The sequence below is a fragment of the Rhipicephalus microplus genome, chromosome X (assembly GCF_043290135.1).
Source record: "Rhipicephalus microplus isolate Deutch F79 chromosome X, USDA_Rmic, whole genome shotgun sequence".
NCBI classification, from domain to species: Eukaryota; Metazoa; Arthropoda; class Arachnida; order Ixodida; family Ixodidae; genus Rhipicephalus; species Rhipicephalus microplus.
In genome coordinates this window covers 428,373,118-428,395,758 of record NC_134710.1, presented here as the reverse complement: position 1 = coordinate 428,395,758, position 22,641 = coordinate 428,373,118, and the positions used below count along the sequence as shown (strand labels likewise).

Here is a 22,641-nt window from a genome sequence, read left to right as displayed (position 1 = left end):
TCATGCCCCGGGCGCAGTTTTTGTGGGGGGCGCTGTGACATGGGGCTTAGAAAACCTAGCACTACGAGGCGAACGTGCGTTTATCTTTTTTCTACCTCATAGTATTGCTTTAATCCGTGCAACACTAGCAACTGCAAAATAAAGGATAACGCACTTCCCACGACCGAAAAACACCACGTGCAGCGAACGCTGCCATTGGCTGCACGAAGTGAGAACGGAAAGAGAACATATTTAGGACGCTGAATTCTCACGTGCCAAACGCCGTTACAAACGCTACGCACGCAGGTAGTCTTCTACTACATGCGCCTGCCGCGGTTGCGTGGGGAGCGCTGTGACAATAGGGCCGAGAGGAGGAATGGAGGGAACATTATCTGGGCGCTCCGTCGGGCGGAGTGTCCACACCTAAATTATTTGTCATACACCATGCTGTGGACAGTCTTAATGGTCGGCCCTTCCAGGGATACGTGCATCCAGTTCATGAAATGCTGAGAATGATGCAAAAAGTATGGTGTTACTCTGGTAGCGAGTGTGTGCAAGTCTGCTCCTTACGCTACAGCAAGCATGGCAACAACAAGCATAGGGGTAGAGTTTATTCACGACATGCGTCAAGACTAAAAACACGTGCAGCATCTTCCCACTGTTGGTAACAAGGGCAACAGTATAATACAACTCCCTCATGCAGTGCATGAAAATATCGCAACTTACAAAGCGTTCATGCCCATGCCATTACCAGATGAGAGCGACGCACCGGCGAATGAGTGGAAGGATGAGGCGCACTCCATTGCAACGAACTCAGCCTTCCTCGTCCGCGATTTGCAGGGCAAAGTGTTAAAGCGTGAGCGTGCTAGCGGGGCGCATCGGTGCATGGAGTGATGGACACTGTAGTCAGTACCGTAGTTACCAACCTGGAACGTGATGTGCAGTGTCCGAAATAGGTGTTTTAAATTAAAAGCATGATGGACGTTGTTGTATGAAGCAAGTGAAGTCAGTCTAAAATATGAGTATTATTTTACATTGGTGTCCAGTTACTGCGTTTGGTAATTAAAAACTACATACGGGGGGTACAAATTATTCTCTCCACCACGCAGCAGTATAAACAGCACTGTTCTGGAATACGCGCCGTCTACGCGTGCCTGTGAACATACTTGGGCGTTCATCCATACCGCGCAGACTACGATTTCGACAACATTATTTGTTGGGGAAAAACACAGACCACTCAGAGCGTAAACACTTATCCTGTGCTCGAATTTCATAGATAGTGACTTCGCATCGCACCGTAAAAAGCTTCCTCCTTGTTTGTTACGCTCAAGTGAATCTGGTGATCATAGGCAAGCTGGCTTTCTCGTTTCTTACTGAATAAAAGGAAAGTAGGATCAGGCCACCACAGTGCGAGACACAGCTCGAGCCTTGTTCATGTGGCATGAATTCGGTAGAAATGCCTTTTGGTCATCGCTTATGCTGGATATTCAGCTTTCCTAGAGATAAAAAATGCGCGCGCATAATTTACACGGCTACGAGAGAATCGAGGTTACGAGAGGCCCGTACATGTCGCGACCACTAAGACGGGGCACGTGCAGATTATGCCTAATTTTTTTCACGCTAGCAAAATAGGTCACGAGTGGTAAGAAAATGCGTTAACTCAAACAGGTGCAGCGCTTGAGCGTCCTTCGCGTGCGAGAGGGGGTGTTGTTTCGCATAGTGTTGTAGGACCACGCTGTTTTCGAATGAGGGAAACTGCAAAGCAGTTGCGGTTCAGCGCAGTGGTCACCCCTTCAGGAAGCGGCTCTTGAGTGCTACTTTGTTGAGCGCGTTCAGCTCCAAAAGCACAGCGCCCACGCTGGGACGCTCGTTGCACTCGTGGCTCCAGCAGCGTTTCACCAGGTCCTGAAGCTCAGTCGCTTGGTCATTTTCAGGAAACCTAGGCCTCACTCGCAATCGTACAACCTGAAACGATATGCCATTTGTAGCATACGACATCGTGCAGCGCAAGAGGCACCTGCCCTATAGTATGCGCTGCGCGATATATATTACAAAGTTGTCGTAAGTGTCGACTACGACTTGTTTGAAAATTTTTAACGCGGAACTTTTTTATGCCAGATGCCCAGCACGACTACTGTGACATATTTTCGTCACAGATATGACATTGCAAACTCTACACTAAAAGATAGAAAGGAAAAAAAAACAGGAAGTTCCGTCACTGGGAGTAGAACGCATGTGCCCCCGCTCCACGGCGCGCGGTGCGAAACAACTTGGCCACATAGGGCACGTGACTCGGCCCACTAACGGCGAGTTATTTATATATACCATTTATCGTTGGCGGAACTCGGAGTTTGGTGGCTTCAGCGTATTTTTGCCAACAATAGCAAGACGGCATGAAGGGCTCGAGAGGCGCGCTTTTGACAAGCGCTGCCCCGCACATTCCGATGCATGCGCGCATATCCAGTGATGGGGGTGCTTTGCACGTCTTGTGCGGTAACCTTAAGTTTGCGTTGAGCTTCGCCCATCACACCCGCCTTGCCCACAACATGTCTTCGTATGAGTAACTGTGTTATGCTACCCATATGCCTCCATCGTAGTCTGCTATAACTTTTCTACATAGACATCTATTTCAGGCGCTAAAAAAATACATCCCACTGAGCAGCCTCTTTAGTACCCGTGTGTTGTTGTGCATACGACTGCCATATCGGCTTGTGACGCCTTTATTCAAGCATTCTAGTAGAATTACGTGCCTTAAGGTAACTCTCCGCCACTGCCAGAATAGCTGGCTCAGGATTGCACTTGAGTTTGCACTATGGAAGGTCGACTGTTTGAAAGCCTGCGTCATGCAACAATCAATTTCACTATTTTTCTCCAATCATGCTTAGTCTGCTCGAAATCGCGTGGCCAAATCGCTTGTCGTTTCCGCAGTGCAGTGTGAAGGAGTTGTATGCCGTGTGGTCTACATAGACAGAGGTGTTTTTCGATAAGTGAACGACGATTCACCGCACGCAGTTTCCAGAAGCCATCCAAACAGTCATCCCGAAAGGAGCAAAAAAAAAAAAAATGGCAGACCGTACGTACAGTGGGAATCCATGATATGCGAAGCACGAATGAGAAAGGTTGATATGTAACTTTAAGATCAATGCAACGTTTCGAAGTGGACATAAATTATGTCGTACATGACTTACATGCCATAAGCATCATGTTTAGATGTGTGATTTACTTTCGTCGTTCATTCACGTTACGTCATACCAAATTTAGTTTCACGTGACGTGCTATGCGGAGCTAGGGAAACGGCCGTGACCACACTATGGCCGTATCATGTAGCCATGTTTTATATCCCGTGCATGTTCTAATTATCATGTTTGAATGTGTCATTTACCTTCGCCAGAATGACGGTGAAAACAAGAGCAGACGCAACAGCTCCACGCTCTACGAAAAGGCCCCAGTCGACGCTAGTGTTGCGTTGTGAATTGCCATGAACATGAACGACTTCAATTTTACCAATTGCCACAGCTTTCGCAAAACATAAAGGCGAGAGTGCTGGATACGGGCCGCTGCGAACGTATTGTGTAAGTGAATTACTCGCGTTCACCACAGGCGTTCGCACGGGAAAGTGTGATAATGTCGGTCTCTTGTTATCGGTTTGAGTAGCTTTGAAGGATAACCAAAGTAACTTTCAATATGGAGCTTAACCGAGTCTCTGACCTTGGTGCGTGCCGTGCAGCAGTAGAAAGGTGACGCACGTGATAAACATAGCACACACCGCAACCACCGCTAATTCGAAGTTGCACAGCGTTACGCACGTAGGCTTTGAAGGCTCTAAGTTCCGGCTTTAACGAAGAAATGCAAAGACGTACGTCATGCAGGTAAACAATAAAATTATCGTGACCACAATCAGGTTTTTCTTGCCGTTGGTGTCAGCGACTGCCGGAGCACTCTCGGAGGCCTCTGTTTTCCCTTTCGTTGTACACCGAACAATTGGACACGTATGTATCTCCATTTGCAGTATATACAAATGAAGGACAACTGTCAACAGAACATTCTAGAATGCGTAACAAAGCAGCTCAATGCACAACTAGCGAAATATCTATGGATTATGCAACTGCAAAGGTTAAAATCGACAGCGCTATTCGTGCCCAATAAAGCGGGCTTCGTACCACTGATCGTAAGATAGATTCCTCGCGTATGCACTTTATCGCTTTGGCGTATCATGTGTATGCGCAAGTTTAACGCGTGTAGGCGTTAAAAAACGCACGTCGGGGTGCTTGCCTTGAACTGAATGTCACGCAATGCTCGCTTGCACCTAAATTGCCTGTTTCAGTATGCTGAAATAGCTGAAACAGCTTTTGCATTGTACCCGCAGTTCGTTTTCATTTCTGAAGCGAGGTTGGATTGAAGGAAGAAGCTTGCCAGGTCCTTGATTTTCCGGAAACCGCGCCTCAAAACCACCAAACGAAAAGGGCCTATGTACGTTCGCTTGCGGACGGCTTGCTTTGCACTACCTATTTATGGCCGGTGCGTTAATAGGGGCGCTGGTGGTGGCGTTTTTCGCTCCGCCTCTTCGGCAGAGTTTGACGTCTATGAGCGTAGCTTGTAAGCATGTTTCACATGACACGCATATCACGATTATTACGTTTAGATGTGTCATTCACCTTCGTCGTCTATTCACGTAACGTGATACCAAATACGGTATATGTAGGGCAGGCAAAGCGGCTGCGAGCGCGCTGTGGGTGTAGCATGCAGTCATGTTTACATGACACGTATGTCATCATTATCATGTTTGTTGACATCATGTACCTTCGTCGTTCATTCACGTCCCGTAATACCAAATTTGGTGAAGCTAGAGAAAGGGCCATGAGCGCATCATGAGCCTGGTAAGTTGTCATGTTCTTACATGACACTCATGTCATGAATATCATGTTTGCACCAGTCATATACCTTTGCCATCTATTGACGCCCCGTCACACCAAAATTGGTATACGTGAAGTTGGCGAAACGGTTGCGAGCACATCATGAGCATGGCGTGTAGTCTTCTTACATGACACGAACCTTATGATTATCAATTTTCATCAGTTATATACCCTCGTCACTTGTTGACGTCACGTTACATCACATTTGGTGTATGTCAAGCTAGCGAAATGACTGCGAGCGCACTATGAGTGCGACATGTTGTCATAACCATGGTCATGGCATGAAAATTGTGACATGCATGTCATCATATTCACGTTAGGTTGCGTCACTTGTGTTTGTCATGCAGTCACGTCATACTATACCAGTTTTGAAACATGTCATGTGAACGAAACCACCGCAAAAGCAGGAAGAACATTAAATGTATATGATGACATTCATGACATATATGTCAGGATTTTCATGTTATGGCTAGACACATATGCTCATGGTACAGTCATATTATGCCATTTATATTTGGTATTGATACCATTATCGAAACGACCCGGAGACCTGAAAGCCGTTGGCGGCTTGATACATAGATAGATAGATAGATAGATAGATCGATAGATAGATAGAAAGATAGAAAGATAGATAGATAGATAGATAGACAGATAGAGATAGATAGATAGACAGATAGAGATAGATAGATAGATAGATACATAGATAGATAGATAGATAGATAGATAGATAGATAGATAGATAGATAGATAGATAGATAGATACGCTCAAGGTCACCGAAGTTCGCAAAGAAATGCTTCGCATTTAAAAGCAGCGCGACTTTGGCAATGAAAGCCGAAAGAAGCCGAATTCTTATGAATGTTCTTGTTCTAGAGTACACTTCAGGCGAACTGTACTGGAAAACATTTGCTGACATACGAAGGGAAGGTTAATAAACCTTATTCTGTGCACTGAAAGTAATCGCAACTGTAAAAAATTGCCCTTGTTTACAATTTATATTGACCCCAAGATTGGTCTCGACTATGTTGATTGTCAGTGATTGATGTTGCGCGAGTTCATTCAATTTCAACGCTCGACTACATCCCGTAATCGACAAACGTCTGATTAGCGAATGTGACAAGAACAAAAATAACTATCTGCTAGAACAACGTGAATGAGTCCGGAAAAGGTCACAAGCGACTTGAAGATTCCACAATACGAATGACTCTGTAAGAGAAGAACAAAGCTGAAATAGGTTATTACAAGCGAAACTGGGAGGTGAGAAAAATTGCGGAGCTCGCGTACAGCGCTGTAATTTGCTCATAGTAGGGTGCAGGTAGGTGCTAACACACATGTCACACATGCACAACACAGCTTGCGTGTAACTCTTCACGCATGGGCATTGTAGCTGTCGTGATTACGTCCTCCATTTTTCTATTTTTGAAGAGATTGAATGATAGATTGTGCCTAATCGCATGTGCACCTCTCGGGTTTCTGCATGTTTCAACTTTCCACTGGTGTATTATAACCGCAGGTGTGCTATTCCAACAGGGGCATAGCCAGATTTTTTTCGGAGGGGGAGAGGGGGTTTATGAGACATTATATGTGTTTTGCGTGCGTTTGCATGTTGCGTGTGCGTGTATAAGCACACATGCAAAACTTAAAAATTCCTTATGGGGGGAGGGAGGGGGGCTCGAACCGCATTGAACCTCCCGGCTATGCTAACGTACTTCAATTAGTCCTACAACAAGCCTTCATCAATGAAGTTTGCAAACACTAGCTCATTTTACAGAGAAATAAACTAAAAGATATAAGATCCCAACTCCGGCCCCGTCCAAAGCTCTATCAAAATGGCAGTGGGCTACACGGAAAAATGAAAGGGAAGATTTGGCAGAGCATTTGTCTCCACTCCCACCACACCACCGTCGCCTTTATTTAGTAAAAATGCAGCGCTGTACTGTGTTATTTTTCTGTCCGGCCATGGTAGTATAGAGGCTAAGGCAATTGGCTGCTGACCCACAGGTCGCCGAGGCAAATATCAGCCGCGGCAACTGCATTTTCGATGGAGGCGCAAATGCTTGCGGCCCGTGTGTTTAGATTTAGGTGCACGCAAAGAAGCCTAGGCGGTCGATATTTACGGAGCCTTCCACTACGGCTTGTCTCATAATAATATGGTGGTTTTGGGACGCTAACTTCAACAATCTTTTTTTTTTCTCATCTTATTTATGACAAAGCGCCGGCTACTCTCGCCATATTGCACCAAAAAGGTGAGGCTTTCAACATTAGGAGGTAGAAATAAAATGACGTATTCAGAGTTCTCATCACGTTATGGCAAAATAAACAGTAATCAGTGTGTGCAACACTATACACGCATACAGTCACGTTGAGCATTGACTGGCCTCACACACCTGAAACATGACAGCGTGCTGGTGGAGGCCATCGAAAGGCCTCGCACCAGACTGCATCTGCCAGAGGACAACACCTAGCGAGTAGACGTCTGCGCTGAACTCCGGCCGCTGGCCTAGGAGGACTTCGGGAGCCATGTACTGCACCGTTCCGCAAACCTGGACAAACAAAGAGCAAACTGAAAATGAATGTGCTTAGTGTATATGTTAACTCTCTTTTTTTGTCTATTGTCATCACGGCTCACACTTCAAAAACGCAAGTACAAATACGTGCACTCGCACAGAAGCATGGGTGTCGGCGGGAGGGCAAAAAGAACCCTTGCCCCTTTTCCTTCCTACTAAGTCACAAGCACGTCCCACCAGGAAGCTACAACAGTGCTTACTTCCTCCCATCCCCTACCTGCAACCACCCTCTACACCCTCCTTCATTGAGACAAAATCTTGCCGACGCTTATACACATATATACTTGCTTATTTGATGCGGGCCATCCATATTTCGCACTTGCTGTACCAAATGAATCAGCCTAAACAAGCATAGCTCTCTGACGATCTGCACTTGATTTTAAATGCAGAACACTTTCCTAAATGATTTTTTTGGACAGCCGGCACTCAAATCCCGCTGAACTTGCGTTATGCTCAGCGTGTCTTTGACCGAAAATTCACGTTTTATTGCTGAGCATTTCAACCCCTCTGCGTCCCACTTCAGGTATACAATACAAAAATCAAATGCGTGGGAAAGGTTATACAAATGAATACAGAGCAAGCAGCAACGAGTTGAAAGAAAAAAGTTTTCACCTTGGGGTGGGAACCACGGGTCGCACTGCTTCCAAAGTCGGCCAGCTTGCTCTCTCCGTTGTGAACAAGCACGTTGCTTGGCTTTACATCCAGGTGCAAAACATTATTCCGATGGCAGTAGTGTAGCGCTGAAGCAAGCTGGCGGCCAAACCTGCCAAAAACAAGGAGCTCGTCCTCTCTGTTCTACCAAATCGCGCCTCTATCTTTGCTCTTCAAGCACACTCACGGATTCTTGTGAGCTCACGCAAGTTTCAGTGATTAAAAAAATGCACAGGAATACTTTAGAGCTACATTTACACACATGAGTGTGGATATACCTGTACGTGTTATGAAATATTGGTCACAGCTTGAAAGTATTCAGCGTTTCGCAGCGAAGTTGTTACTTTCGCTCAGTGACCACAGGTATTTACAAATGCTGCGAAGAGATCTCGCTGCTGATAAGGTGTTTCAACTTGCCGTGCACCAGTAAGGATACACGCGTAAAAAGTCAAATGCATGAACGCCTCAAGCATGGCATTGTAAAGCACGTTGAAAATGATGGGCAACACTTCTATAGGTTTACATGAGATCGCATTACTAATGGAATCTCTTCTTTCGCGAATTTTGAGCGGCAAAATGTTTTAAGGTACTTCACGCTTATGCGCACTAATCACACAAAACTTCCTCTTTCTCTTTACTTTCGCAGCCACTATAGCGGGATAGAAGCTACACAACGGGGGGCGACAAGGAGTTGATGTGCTGCACAAAGTTACATTGCAGCTTACCATGGCCTTGATCGTTTTTTTCTTTTTTGAACCAATTGGCTGCTTTTATTTAATACCTGCCGGAACACCTCAACTCTTAGACACGTGGCCCTCGAGATTGTAAGCTTGCTCACCACCCACGGCACTGTCTTCAAGGAGGGACCAATCAATTCTAGGATTATACTTTCTGACAGTTTACAAATAGCGTTTTCAACCACACGCAAGCACAATGCGCCGATAAAGGAATGGCGGTATATTTACTACGCATTCCTGAGGCATAGAATATTTGGTTTCCGCGATGTGCGTACCTAGTGTTATTGATGCACACTATATATGGCCTTTTTTGTAAGACAATACACATTTTCTTGAGAAATTTTATTATATTCACAGTACAGTTGTTTACGCATACCTGCACTCTGTCGCGGCGGAATATTTTGCCCCAAATAAAAGGACATTGACAATAACAGGCAACAAAATCTCCCTAATTAACACTAAATATTCTCTTGAGGACAGTTCAAATTAGAAATTTCTAAGACGCCCCATTTTATGGCATACCTATTCCTTTAGTAATCACAAAGGTTGAACGTAAATTGAGATATTCATTGAATTTCAGTGGTGAAATCAAAACTAATCGCGGAGGGCGCTTAGAAAACACGGGAGTTTGCTACGTCAGAGTGCAAGTACCCTTGGTTAGAAGGCGATAAAAGTGGAATGAAGGCGCATCGTGCTCGCGTCTTTTCGTGAAGAGCGTCATCTCGGAGCCATCCTTCGCTGGCGCATGCATGTGGTGAGATGACACATCGCCTCAGCCTGCAGGGTGAGATGCCTTACCCTGCATGCACAAAAACACCTCCCTCCATGGCGTGTGATGTTTTCGTGCATATCTCTTACTGTTGAACTGTGCGCAAGAAAACCGCGGTATCAGCCTTTTCTATTCCTGCACAACTAAACGCAGGGGCAGCATCTGCGGCACTTGTTGTGGACAGGCGAAGTAGCTTTTACGTTTATGTTTAGAGATGGCCTGTACCAGCGTCACTGACGCCGTCACGTTTATTGGTGCATAATTACGGAGGGACGCCAACTTTCTGAAGTGACGTTAAGCCGTCAGTACATCACATGCCGGTTCCTTCGCTATTTATGTACCTACAATTGATAACGTTCAAGTGACCTTGCTATCACACTGTTGCATGTTGATAGCCGGGTGACTACATGCTGCCTTGATGTAATTTAAGCCCCCGTGTTGACGCCATATTATGCTTTCATGCCGCCACGTGCAAGCTGTAAGTATAAATTAGGAAAGATAAGCACCACATATTTCCCCCAAAGAATGTAGTTGTGTACTTCAGAATGCTTGGCAATTTGCGGGACCGTATTTTCCTGACATTAGTTCAAGTTTTCTTACTTATTTTTCACATGTTCTGGTCTTACGTAACAGAGGCTGTGTTTTCTGCGCACCAGGTACCATCAATTTCTACTTTTTCACCCACCTTTGATAATGGATATCTGATACTACGTGACACTTTTATGTTTTCTGAAATATTGGTCTGCCATAAATTAGCTCGCACTCAGCTTTCTGTTATAATTCATAAGAGGCTGTTGCTGAATATGGTGTTTAAAATTCACCCAAATATGGCATGGTACGCCATAACAGAGCAGGTTATACAATGCACAGATAAAATGTTTTGACTGCTCACTTCCTCGTGAATAGAGGTGTGCATTGTACAAACAACACAGCATACCAATTATGCGACGTATAACAAACTAAACAAACAAAACAATCTAGGAGAAGTAATTGGAGGCTTGCATGGGGCAAATGTTGGCGTTGCACGCCAGGTTAATCCGTTGTGCTGCAACAGAGCCACCACCACAACCTCCCTAGCATCAAGAGGGGAGTCAGAAAACCGTGTTCTTACGCCTTCATGGCTCATTGTAGCTAAAAAGGGCAAACTACGGCACACTTTATGTGCAAAAAAAGCTATGGTCATGAGATCCATCATAGTGGGGAACTCCAAGTTCTATTTCAACCATCTAGGGTCCATTAAACGGTCACCTAAATCCAGGTACACAGGTCTTATTTCATTGCATCGTTCTTGCAAAAAAAAATGTGGTTGCCACGGGAAAAGGCAGCTTTGAAAATTATGAACTTTATGTAAACAGATTCGCTGTATCGTTGTGTCTATTTCATGCTGAGATCAATGCCGTTTTATTGAAGGTTGTGGAATTTGACTTTTAGATGGTTCCAGAGAATTCCGATGAGTACAATCTTGAGAGCTTGCAGGTTTCATTTTGCGAAATAAAATGTGTATATACCATCATGTAACTAATTTTCATATTACCATTTTTTCTCGTAATGGCTTTATCTCTTGCTTCACATCTTTATCAATGTTTCCAGCCTTCAGTGATTGCTGAAAAAGAGCATTACATTATCTTCATAGCCGTATCAACTCTTCCTTCTGCATTCAAGCAATATATAGTGAAAAGGAGCAACTGAAAAGAAAAGCTGGGATGTCAACCTGGAGCCCTTCTATTTGTCAGGCTACACAGATGGAATGAAAGTAAGGGTGATAAAAAAGATATGATTGGAGAAAAGGGACAACATGGACAACATTTGTACAAGGAAACCTCTTGAGAATGAACTTAGATGAGCTAAAGCTTGTGTCGTTTTAAAAGTTTGGCAAGTGCCACGAACGATTCTCTTCATGCGAACACGTTTTCAAGCATTCTGTGCTCACCGGGACACGTCGAGGGTTCCCAAGGGGCCGCGGTCGTCCAGCAGATGCTGGAGGGTGCGCGGGCCTCCGTACTCCATCACCACGAGGAATCGGCGTGGCTCCAGCTGAGCCACACACAGGGTGCGCACCACGTGCCGGTGCACCAGCTGCGACGCGTTCCTCTCGCTGGGCTCGGCAACATTGCGCACGTCCTTCACGGCCACCAGGCGACCTGCACAAGCGCGCTGCTTTCACTGCGAAATGCGGGAGCATCGACTGAATGTTCTATCGACTAATGAAGTGATCAGACTTCCTAGTGGCGGGAATGATATCTCGCCAGTTTACTTTCTGCCACGCCATTCTCTCCTGATATGCCTCTTAAGAGCTTTCACCATAAACAATGTACGCTCTCATGACAATACAGTCAGGAAAATACTGATGCCTCATTGCTTACCCACGAAATACTACAGACACATAAACTCAGTTTTCAAATCACAAATCAATCTATGTTCTTCAAGTGATGAAATTTCAGTAGTTGACGGCAGTTACACTGTGGAGTTGACGGGAACATTCAACGTGGACTAACTTGATCACTTCCTCTCTGGGCTCAACAGCACCCTTGTTAGAAAATACGCAATGACTCAACCATACGTTGTTGATATTTCTTTAGCGTAAAAACGTTCCACAGTTTTTACTCGGGCAGCTCGATTCCGTCCCATCACCTTCTTACGTCAACAGGGGCACTTATACAAGAACGATGTCAGTTGGTAAACATTACAATAATAAGCACATGATGAATAATCGCATATAATGCAGAGTTCACAAAAGTGGAACTGAAGCAGAATAGCAGTAATGTGAAAGCTATTTGGAAGCAGTTTTGTAATTGGCATTACTTTTCTAAAGTAGACAAACAATCTGGAGGGAGACCCATCAAGGTGTCTCTCCAGACTGTTTTTGCGGTAAATAAATTTAATTGAACTCATTGCCACTTTTAAAGTCTTTAGAAAACTCTATTGATGTTTAATTAGGCCTTTTGTTGGCCACTTGTATAAAGACAAAATTGCTTGAGGCCGTGTGCTTAGATTGAGGTGCACGTTAAGAACCCCAGGTGGTCGAAATTTTCGAAGCCCTACACATAGCCATATGGTGGTTTGGTACGTTAAAACCCAATAATATTATGTGGGGCTCGTTGTTTCAAGATTTGCGTCAATGTGAAACGAGATGTCGGTATTATTGATACGTCGGCGACACTGCGTAGAGCCGAAGTATATATTCTTGAGAGCTTGATTACGTAAAAGTATGGCTGTACCGGACTGTCCTGCTCAAATGTAACTGTGCTCCTGGCTGCACTGTACAAAAAGGAAGCTTTGTTCAAATCTAGTAGCACGTTGCACTCTTTCCTGTACCTCTTCAGCTTTCGCCTTGCTTTTCGCTAATATTACTTACATGCATTGATGCTCCAGTGAACACATCGCAACACTTACTTTTCTCTATTCACGAAATTCTGTAGTCTTAAATTTTAAGATTGAAGTAGAGTAGTTAGATTCGTCGCTATAGGGTACATGTGGAAGGAAGCACAGTTGCACTGTAAGTAAAAAAAAGTCATAAAGCAGGCGTCTTTGATTCGCAGAAAACAAGATTGATAAAAGTGCTTATTCTGTGTCAACATATGCATTAATAAAGACAATTGGTACAAGATGATAATTATAATTTATATATTCGCACGCTCACGTAACTTGTCTAAAACTGCAATATCAAAAGCAAGGGGATCTTCTACGATCATTTGTTTTGTGAATAATACGGCTACGTAGGATTCACTGTCATGTGAGCAGGGGAGGATCGTGAATGACTCCATTTTTTGTCGAAGGCTGTAACCTAACTGCTGCGAGGCCAATACTAACAAAACGGTGAAAAAGAAAGGCTTATCACACGTGAACAGTGCCGTAATTCCACTTTGACTAATACAGAAAAAAACGTGGTATGGAGTATGAAATCACATTCAGACCAGTGATAACTGTTGTAGTATATCAGTGTCTGCGAGTTTGTAATGTTCGTTCTTGGGCGCTAAGTGATGTCGGCAGAATCTTCAGTTCCTCAGTCGTATGTACCAGCGAAATCAATTATTGAATCAAGTGAAAGAAAAAGGGAACACAGGAAAGCCCGGGATGTTAACTGGACCACGTACCGCTTGGAATACCCTGCACGTGAGGAGGAAAATGAAGGGGTACAAGATGAAATCTGTGCACGGATGTAAGTGTATCTAGATAGTGCTACGCTCGTAATTTTTCGTAGAAGCAGCAACTTTTAGTATTCGTTTACTTATGAAGACGCCACTATAGCTCTATTATATTTCTTGCGGGAGTAAAATCATTGTCTATATATTGCCGGTCGACCTATTGGAACAGCAGAGATACGAGCATGTTATCGCTGGCAAAAGTTCTTCGCAAAAAAAAGCGCAGGTGGGCAGTGGTATGCACCTTCGGTTATAAAATTTTTATTCAGAGTGCTGTGTGTTAGCCGCTTTGCACGCGTGAATATACGTATGATACGAGCCGCTAAGAGTTGCACAAAGCGCATTCCCATTGCTTGAACGTCGCGCCTGAAGCCTCAAAGTCACTGGCTCGATTCAACCAGCTCAGATATCTTTTCTGCGTGCCGTAACTCAATCTAAACACCGAACAAGCTAAACGAATCAGTTTCCTAGCACGTCCGAAATAACGGTGATATATCACGCAAGAGCGTGCTCTCCTGAAAAAAATCAATACGTATGAAAACGCACATGGTGGGCGAAAAGAGCTGCGCAGTAGAAATGGCATAGTTCAAATTTACCGTTTTTTTTTCACCAGCGCAGTAATAACGACGTAGAAGGCTGGAAATTTTCCAACACCGGCTGAAACACGTACCTGTTCATAGTGCAGCATATTGCTAAGCATTCAGCATAAGATGCTGAATGAATTAATGCCCACGCTTCATTAGCGCAGCGGTGGAGCGCGGGTATAATTTTTTTTTGTGGAGGGGCTACTTGATCGGAAGAGGGGGTTGGTTAGGCAAATTTTCATTTTGCGCTCTGCATGTTATGACGAAATATTTCTTTGGAGGGGGGGGGGGGCTCAGGCTCGGCGTGTGAACCCCTGCCTACGCTACTGGCACTGTTTGATGGGTAGTTTCTACGGTCAGCATCTGTGCTGTTCATTTTTTTTGTACATTCGTTGTTTCGGTGCAGCTCAAAGACGTCATCCAATGAACTACAGGCCTTAAACTGTCTTAGCATCCCTGAAACTTCAATGTTATTTGAGAACATCCTATTAAATTGTTCATTCTGCTGTTCACTTGCTCTGTGATACTTTTGGATTATATTGAAGTTGTGCTGTGGTTGTGAACACGTTTAACGAGGAATGGTTGATTTCGAGAGTTGTTGTAGCATCCCTTTACACGGTAACAAATTAGTTGTAAAATAGTACACGCTATGCGTGAACTACTCTTGGATTCACAAAGTTATTTTATTTCGCCAGCAGTGCTAATAAAGCGAAGTTTGTTAATGCAGTATGTTCTGAAGTCGACCAGCTCAGCATCCATTCTACAAAGTGTCGGGTACTGGCAGTTTTCTAGCAGCGAATTTTTATTTATTAACAAGAAGCTTAACCACGAAGTCAACCTTAGTCTATGACAACGTTTTCCAAATTCGGGACAAATGATTACATCGCGAGAAATTAGAGAGAGGAACGCCGAGTAAAGAACACTAACTATGTTGCACTTTGTATCCCGCCTTGTTCAAGTTAAGGAACATCAGGAAAAGAAAAGGAATCAGGGTCAAGAAGCTATGCTTGCGAGCGCCCGAAATTGTGTGGTGGTCTGGAAAGAGCGGCTTTGTGCAGTGTTCGACATTTCTTTTGATCACGTTTAGGGGTTCTTTAACGCATACAGATCGTAAGCATACGAGTGTTTTCACATCAAGTGGCAGCCGCCATTGTAGTGAAGCGCACATGTGACTTCTGCAATATAACAGAGTGCCATAACCACTATTGAAGAGCGGAACACGCGACCGAATATCCCAACGGAAATTATTTCTTCAGGCGAATATGAAAAAGCGGTACTGGCCCAATAATTTTCCATGTAACCGTATTCATCCAGGTTTACCTTTCATTTTTTTCCCAGTGATGAGCGGCATGCATCCTTTCACATAATTACAAATAAGTGTACGCAATATTGAAATGCTTTCCGACTACGAAGTTGAATATTTTGACCCATATGGTGCAGCTTTCTTTGAGTGTACTGTTCGCAGTTGTGTTACGATATGCTCATCGTTGGTCACTACTGTGTAAAACTTAAATTTTTGTGTTGTACGTTTGGCAATTTTTGTGTTTTTTAAATTATGATTGGTGTGGCCCGTATGATGTAGGCTTGTTTAAAACTGCCAGATGGCTTATCAGTTGTGTTTTCCTTGAGTAGTGCTTGTGGCTTCAATGGTGTGTGAAGTTACACAAAGGCCAACCTTCATTGGCCTTTGTGTAACAATATAAATAAATAAAAAATTAAGAAGTTACTATGACATGACATTGAAGCTAAGATATGTGCTCAAGTACCATGCACCCTTACAGGAAAGAGCATGTGACTTGTGTCTTGAGCGGACTCTTCCACGTCTAAAAATAGTGCTGCTTGTTTTAGCCTTTATGCATAGACATTCGCTTTGTCATATAATAAAGATAACAGTGGTAGTGAATGTTAATTTACTGTAACCTGCCTTTTATGGGTGCCGATGAAGTTATGACTGTTGTGGAATTTTTGCACACAGCAGTTAATAAAGAAATATGTTTTATTTGAACAGCTGGGATTTTTCGATTGCCACATTGTGTTTGCGCAGAGCTGTCTTGAGAATATTTGTGCTACCTTTATATTAGGTGTTCACTAAGTTTTTATCGAACTTGAAGTGAAATATTGCACCTTGAAAGGCTCTCTAGTTGTGACGTGAGTGCAGATCGTGTAATTCTGAACAGTTAATAATACGCCATATGCTGTACTGGGGCTGTAGAACGCACTCTACTTAGCAGAGCAGATATTGCTTCATCCATGTTGCCACATGAGTGCACAATTGTGTTCTAATTACAATTTGAAGAGATGAAAAACCTTGGAACATGAGGTATGTGGCGGGTGGGGCCGATGTTTCGACAAGCGGAGTTGTCTTCTTCAAGACTCGGCAACTGAAGAAGAAGCTTCAAGACCAACTCCAAGGTTGCAAGCTTGAAGAAGGCCGAAACGTAGTTCTAGTGACACCCCATGTCACAAGAATTTTTAATCTTTTCAAGATATTGTGCTGCTTGAAGACAACCGCACTTCTCAACATCTATGAACTATAAAAACTAATAGGTGATTCTAGATTCAACCTTGAAGATAAATAATAAGAGAATGCGTAGTACTCATAATATCATACATGGACACCTGAAACCATGGCAAACTGCCAGCGTACGGCGTTCTGTCTAGAATAAAACTGTTTTTAGCTGAAAGCACTGCCATAGTAAACTAGTCACACACGCATAAAGAAATTACTGAATTAGCCACGTTTATATACAAATGTTTCCATCAGCAAGTTTTCTTCAGAAAAGCTGGCGCAATCTGGTATTGATCTACCACACTGAATACAATACGTCTTTCGTGAAGCTGGCATATCAATATTACCTGATAGTCGTTTCGGCAGAGAACCACTACATTCTTTAAATACATACTTGACCACGGGGGCTTAACGTCATGAAAGCCATGATTCTCGCTGGATAAGCACTGTCGTAAAGTGCTCAGAGATAATTTAGAATACTTTGCGGCGTTCGTTAAGACGTACCTTAATCTTAAAAGTGCTTGAGGTTTTAGAATTTCTCCTCGTCAGAAAGCTACAAAGGGCGGTAATCAGACCCATGGCCTTCTGTGTATTGCAAACTTAACTCTTCTCTGCAGTACTCGGCTGTGTCATCGTAAGATGTTCTGAATCCATTCTGACCACGAATAGATCATTCGTAAAAACAAGAATATTTACCGTTAGCGAATGAATCACTCGTAAAAACAAGAATATTTTTTGTTAGCGAATGACTTTATGACGATATAAAACACACAAGAAGTAGGTAAAAATAAATAAAAGGAAGAGACAGGGAGAGAAGTAGACAAAGTGATTAATGGTAGTGATCGTCTAGGTGAAATTAAGTGTTAGTTGAACTCATGATTAGCTCTATGCTTGTGGGAGTGCATGCAACAATGCAAAGTTAAACCGGTGCACTTTACCACTGTAGTTTGCACATTATCTCCAACGCAGCTGCCAGATATATACACAAATACCACTGTACATGTAAGCTATTTATCAAAACGTGGTAACGCATGGAGCCATAAATTGCTGTATTTTTTTGTGGCGTACCTTTGATTTGCACTCCGAAAACCCTTCCGAAGGCACCCCTTCCGAGACGTTGCAGGGGTAGTCCTTTGCTCGTGGTACTGGATGCTATTGCTGTATGGTGGCGCGCATTAGCGTTCTCTCTTGCCGCGGCCCGTGTCAGACCAACGTGAACGTCTTCGGGAATCTGCGCCTGGGATTGTAGGTCTTGAGCTGTTGAGTCGATCGCCTCCAGAAAGAGTCGCTCCAAGGCCAATATTGAGCTACCGCTCTTGCTTATGCGAAAGGAAGACTTGAACAAATCACCTTCTCCAGAAGATCCCGAACCAGTCAAAGAAGCACGCAGCTGTTCAATGTCAGGCGACCACTCTCCTGAATTTTTCGATGTCGCCGAGCACCTGGCGGATGAAAGGGATTCAGTATTCCGGCTTCCCGATCGCCCAGACAAATAGTGCAAGGAGGAACCGACATGACTTCCCAGTGGCTTAGATGACGACGATTGCTTTCGTTCTTTACTGGCCTTGTTTTCTTCAATTATGTCGAGCTTCTTGGTTTTCTTTGACGTAGACGACAGAAATACAGAACTGGAGCATGATTTGCTATAGCGGTCAGGTGTGAACGACGATGTCTGTTGAACACAGTCTGAAACACTGCTACGCAAGCAATGCTGTGGCGGTAAAGGGTTAGTGGGGCTCGCGTCGTCAACCCGAAGGCTGTTGTTCAATGGTGATAGCAGAGGAAAGTCATCTGTCGGGTGCAGAGAAGGCAGATCGGCTTTGACGTCAAGGCACCCAACAGGCAGCGGTGGATCAACGTCGTCCAGGATACGTTCGTCGGCGTTCCAGAGCGGGTATTGTCGACCGGACCTTTCTGCCAGCAACAGCTCTTCGATGTGCTCATCATCGTCGCCGGCTTGCCGCAGTCTTTCTATGTAAGATGGCCACTCTTCAGATTCTAAAATACTCTTCGCGATGTCGTCCGAAAGGGCCAGAAGTTCATCAGCGTCTTCGCCAATGTTCACTTCATCTTCTTGTATAGCAACTTCGGTAAGGTCCTCTTGAGCAGCAAGGAATACTTCAGCCATAGTGGACGTAGACATGCTAATTTTACTGGGGAAAGCTTCAAGGTTCCGCGAGTGTGCTTGCGTAGCTCGTCAATTGACAAAAGCAAGAATAATAAGATAAATTATGCCCTCATCATTATGAATGAGAAGTCCCTTCAAGATGGGCCTTTCGAAGAATCCGTAAACTTTCTCGTACACCGGTACTTCGAGCCTCATTCCGGAACACGCCCCCTACGTAATCGTCTCATGGAACTGCTTACACTTCCACCGCACACTTACAGCTTTCCTGGAGTGAACACGTCACCGAATACCGGTGCAGCATACTTGTTCCTGTTTGTGATGGACTGCCGTGGAGTGAAACTTTAGGGCTAGAAGGGAAACTTGTGGCATTGGCAACGCCATGGCCGTGCTTGCTACCTATCGGCATATGTCCCTCGCTGGCGAGGTGCGTCACGGAAGTTTAGCGTGTCATGCGCAATCTGCAGCAATAGTTGGTGAATGCAAAGTAAGTTAGGCGCCTCCTAGTTTCTTTTATCATGGGTACATGTATGTGCACATGAGGCTGGCATGCTCATGCGCACATTTAAAAATAAACAAAGGAAGGAGCAGAGTTGCGCATTGCGTCAACCAACACGACGAGAAACTTTATAGTAGATCGAGGCTCGTGCAACACTGAGAATTTCGTTTTGTTCTCGCTGCCTGCATGCTATGTATTGTTGCTTTGCGCACTATCAGAGGGCGAATTCAGCGAGCTAGCGTTATAATTTTGGTTCCTCAAGTGGGCTGAAAATGCTTTAATGACTATTTGTTGAGTGATGCCGTAAATGATGCATTATGCGGAATGTCACTAATAACGGCAAGTTTGAAGGCTATATTACATAGTCATTTAAAAGCTTAAAATCATACAGCATTACACAGCAACAGTAATTATTTATGTTATAGATATAATTCTGGTATGTCGCACATGCAATATATATATCACTGATTGACGCCTGTGCGCATGAACGCATGTTTCTAGTTTCTCGTACTCTGAAGAATGACGCGCTTTTGCTTTTATAGCGGTAATATTCAGTATTCTTACTGGTATGGCTTTTATACGAGCCGTGCTTCTTCTGCTTAAATCCGCTGTGCAAGCAGAGCCAAATACCACGCCATTCGTCAGCTTTAAAAGCACTCGATCAGCTGAGACGTGACACTGAGCTGTTTAAGAGCGAGTATTGCGCACTGAGGACGCGATCTGGCACTTGAATCATATTTCTTTAATTTATTTTAATTAACTAGCCTATAAACAGGCAATGACTGCGTATGTTTGAGGCCATTCACCAATTGCTAATCCCACAACTCCCTTGACACAAGTTCGAGAATGCTCGGTCAGACTTGTTTTGGAACGTCGAGGCTCTCAAAGTCTTGAAGTACCAGGCTCTTACAGGCTAAAGACTTCATACCGTGAAGACCCCAACATCAAACAAAGTACTTCATAACCGCGCGCATGCAGCGTCATGACAGCACTTAATCTATGTGGATGTTACCAGTGCACAGCTGTGACAAGATACGCACCAAACCGCTTTTGCTCGAAGAATTAGATATGCTGCACGCTGAAACAACCATTATTTTTAAAAAAAGAGCTGGTGTATCAGATTGATTAGCCATTGTCCAAGTCGAGTTGAACACCCAGTTGCAATGCCAAGCTCTGATTCCTGTTGAAATGCATTCACTAAAGTAAATACATTTTTTTACCAATCGTGCGTTGATAGTGTCAAGGTATGCCCATCAACACAGCGTTTGCTGTTAGCGTCATGAATGGCAGTTGTCTGAACCATTTGTCGTTTCGAACCAGCATTCTTTTTACCACAGCTTGACGTTTTGCTTTGTAACCTTCTTGAATTTGAATACTTCCTAAAAGGTGAGTGTCTTATTACATGTGCTTCGCATAGTTGCCTCACATTTCTAAGTGGCCACGACAGTCACATTTCGATGTAGGCGAAATGGTAGAGGCCAGTGTACTGTGGGATATCAGTAAAAAACACCAGTTGGTCGAAATTTTCGGAGCCCTCCACTACGACGTCAATCATAATCATACCTTGGTTTCCGGATGAAAAACCCCAGATAATATTTACGTTTCTGTTCACTGATTACTTGGCACGGCTGAAAAAAAGTTAAAGAAGAACGGCTATTTGGGCTAGTTGGTTTGAATTCATGATAATAAGGGCTGCAGCGCGAGCACCAAGGTGCAAGAAGAAACGTGAAACGAAAGGCGAGGCAAGGAAAGCAAAGAGGACAGCGCTCATGTCCTCTTTGCTTTCCTTGCCTCGCCTTTGGTTTCACGTTTCTTCTTGCGCCTTGGTGCTCGCGCTGCAGCCCTTATTATCATGAAAAAAAGTTAATGGACCATTGATACTACCATGCGCTGACCGCTATTTGTTACTCTTTACAGCGAAGTTGTAATAATCTGCCCTCTACACCATCGTTGTGTAGTTGTGGTGGTGGTAGTAGTAACAGTAGTTGGTAGCAGTAGTAGAAATAGTTGTAGGTAGTAGCAGTAGTTTCTTCATAGAGGCCACGGGACGATCCCGTGGTTATGTCATTAAAGAAATAAGCAACACAATACAAATATGGTGAATGAGCTCGTAATAACGATGATGGTAGTTGCATCAATGACTTTCAGAGAAAAAATTCCGCGAAAGCAGCTTCCGCTCTCATCACTTACTATATTTTCAAATGCTGTAAATTTTGCGAAGTCGCGACAACTCTGGAACACTTACTATGGAAGTGCGAGGAAGGCAATGTTTCAGACGCGGACGCAGCCTCGAACTGAGCGCTGAGTGACATCGCCGTCGCGGTTGTCATTGATAGCGTAACCGATATACAGGAAAAAGCAACCGATAAACAGAAAAAACAAGAACGCAGAAAAGTACGAAAACAGGGAATAATGGGATTTCAACCCAGCCCCTCAACGTGGCAGTCAAGTATTCTACCACAGAGCTACGATGGTACTCAAAATACACTTGCATAAATACCGTATACAGTTGTGATGTCATTCAAGAAATCTCGTTGATCTCTGTAACACAATGTGGCAGACGAGTGGAGCAACAACAAATAATCACGCAATGCAAACTAGGCAACAAGTATGTGGTTTAGTGCTCCTCACCCGCTGCAAAAGCTAATTACCTCATCGTCATCTGCCTCATGCAGAATCAACAAAGTTCACGTGCTACCTCACATATTTGTAACGGGTATCCTGCTTATCCACAAAAAAAACGAATGATGAGCGAAGGGTTGCCGTGTTAGTTAAAAAAATAAGATTTATGGTGTAGTCGTTACATTGAGAAAAGCCGACACTTGAAACACAGTTGGCTTTTCTCCAACACAAAGCTGTGATCACAACTCGCAAAGTGATGCGCGTACGTAGTATTGCATTAATCAGGAAATACTTAAAAATAAAGTTTCTGTTCAGTTCTGTCCCCCAAAAAACAGGGCAAGACAAATTTGCACTCTCAACATTTCCATAAAGGACATGCTCTAATAGTAAAATTACGACATCTGCCGCTCAAGAGAATCTTGTGTAGATGCGAAGCAGCGGGAGCTAACGCTTACACTGGTGGTGGCGTTGACGCTGGCTCTCATCGCGGCGTCGTGCATGAGGGAAACTTTGGGAGCCTCAAAGCACGCAGGGATAGACCCGTGT

At 44.0% G+C, this 22,641-nt stretch overlaps 1 protein-coding gene across 1 annotated transcript; it reads right to left on the bottom strand.

Annotated features, from left to right (window-relative positions):
- Window positions 1-1,751: 1,751 nt before the first annotated feature.
- On the bottom strand, window positions 1,752-19,142 carry Mos (proto-oncogene serine/threonine-protein kinase mos). The gene is made up of 5 exons (XM_037413204.2): window positions 17,918-19,142; window positions 11,545-11,755; window positions 8,070-8,220; window positions 7,278-7,433; window positions 1,752-1,944 (listed from the first exon to the last, which is right to left on the bottom strand). Exons 1-5 carry the CDS (start codon window positions 18,990-18,992, stop codon window positions 1,765-1,767), a joined length of 1,773 nt encoding a protein of 590 aa, XP_037269101.1. The 5' UTR covers window positions 18,993-19,142; the 3' UTR covers window positions 1,752-1,764.
- Window positions 19,143-22,641: the final 3,499 nt, after the last annotated feature.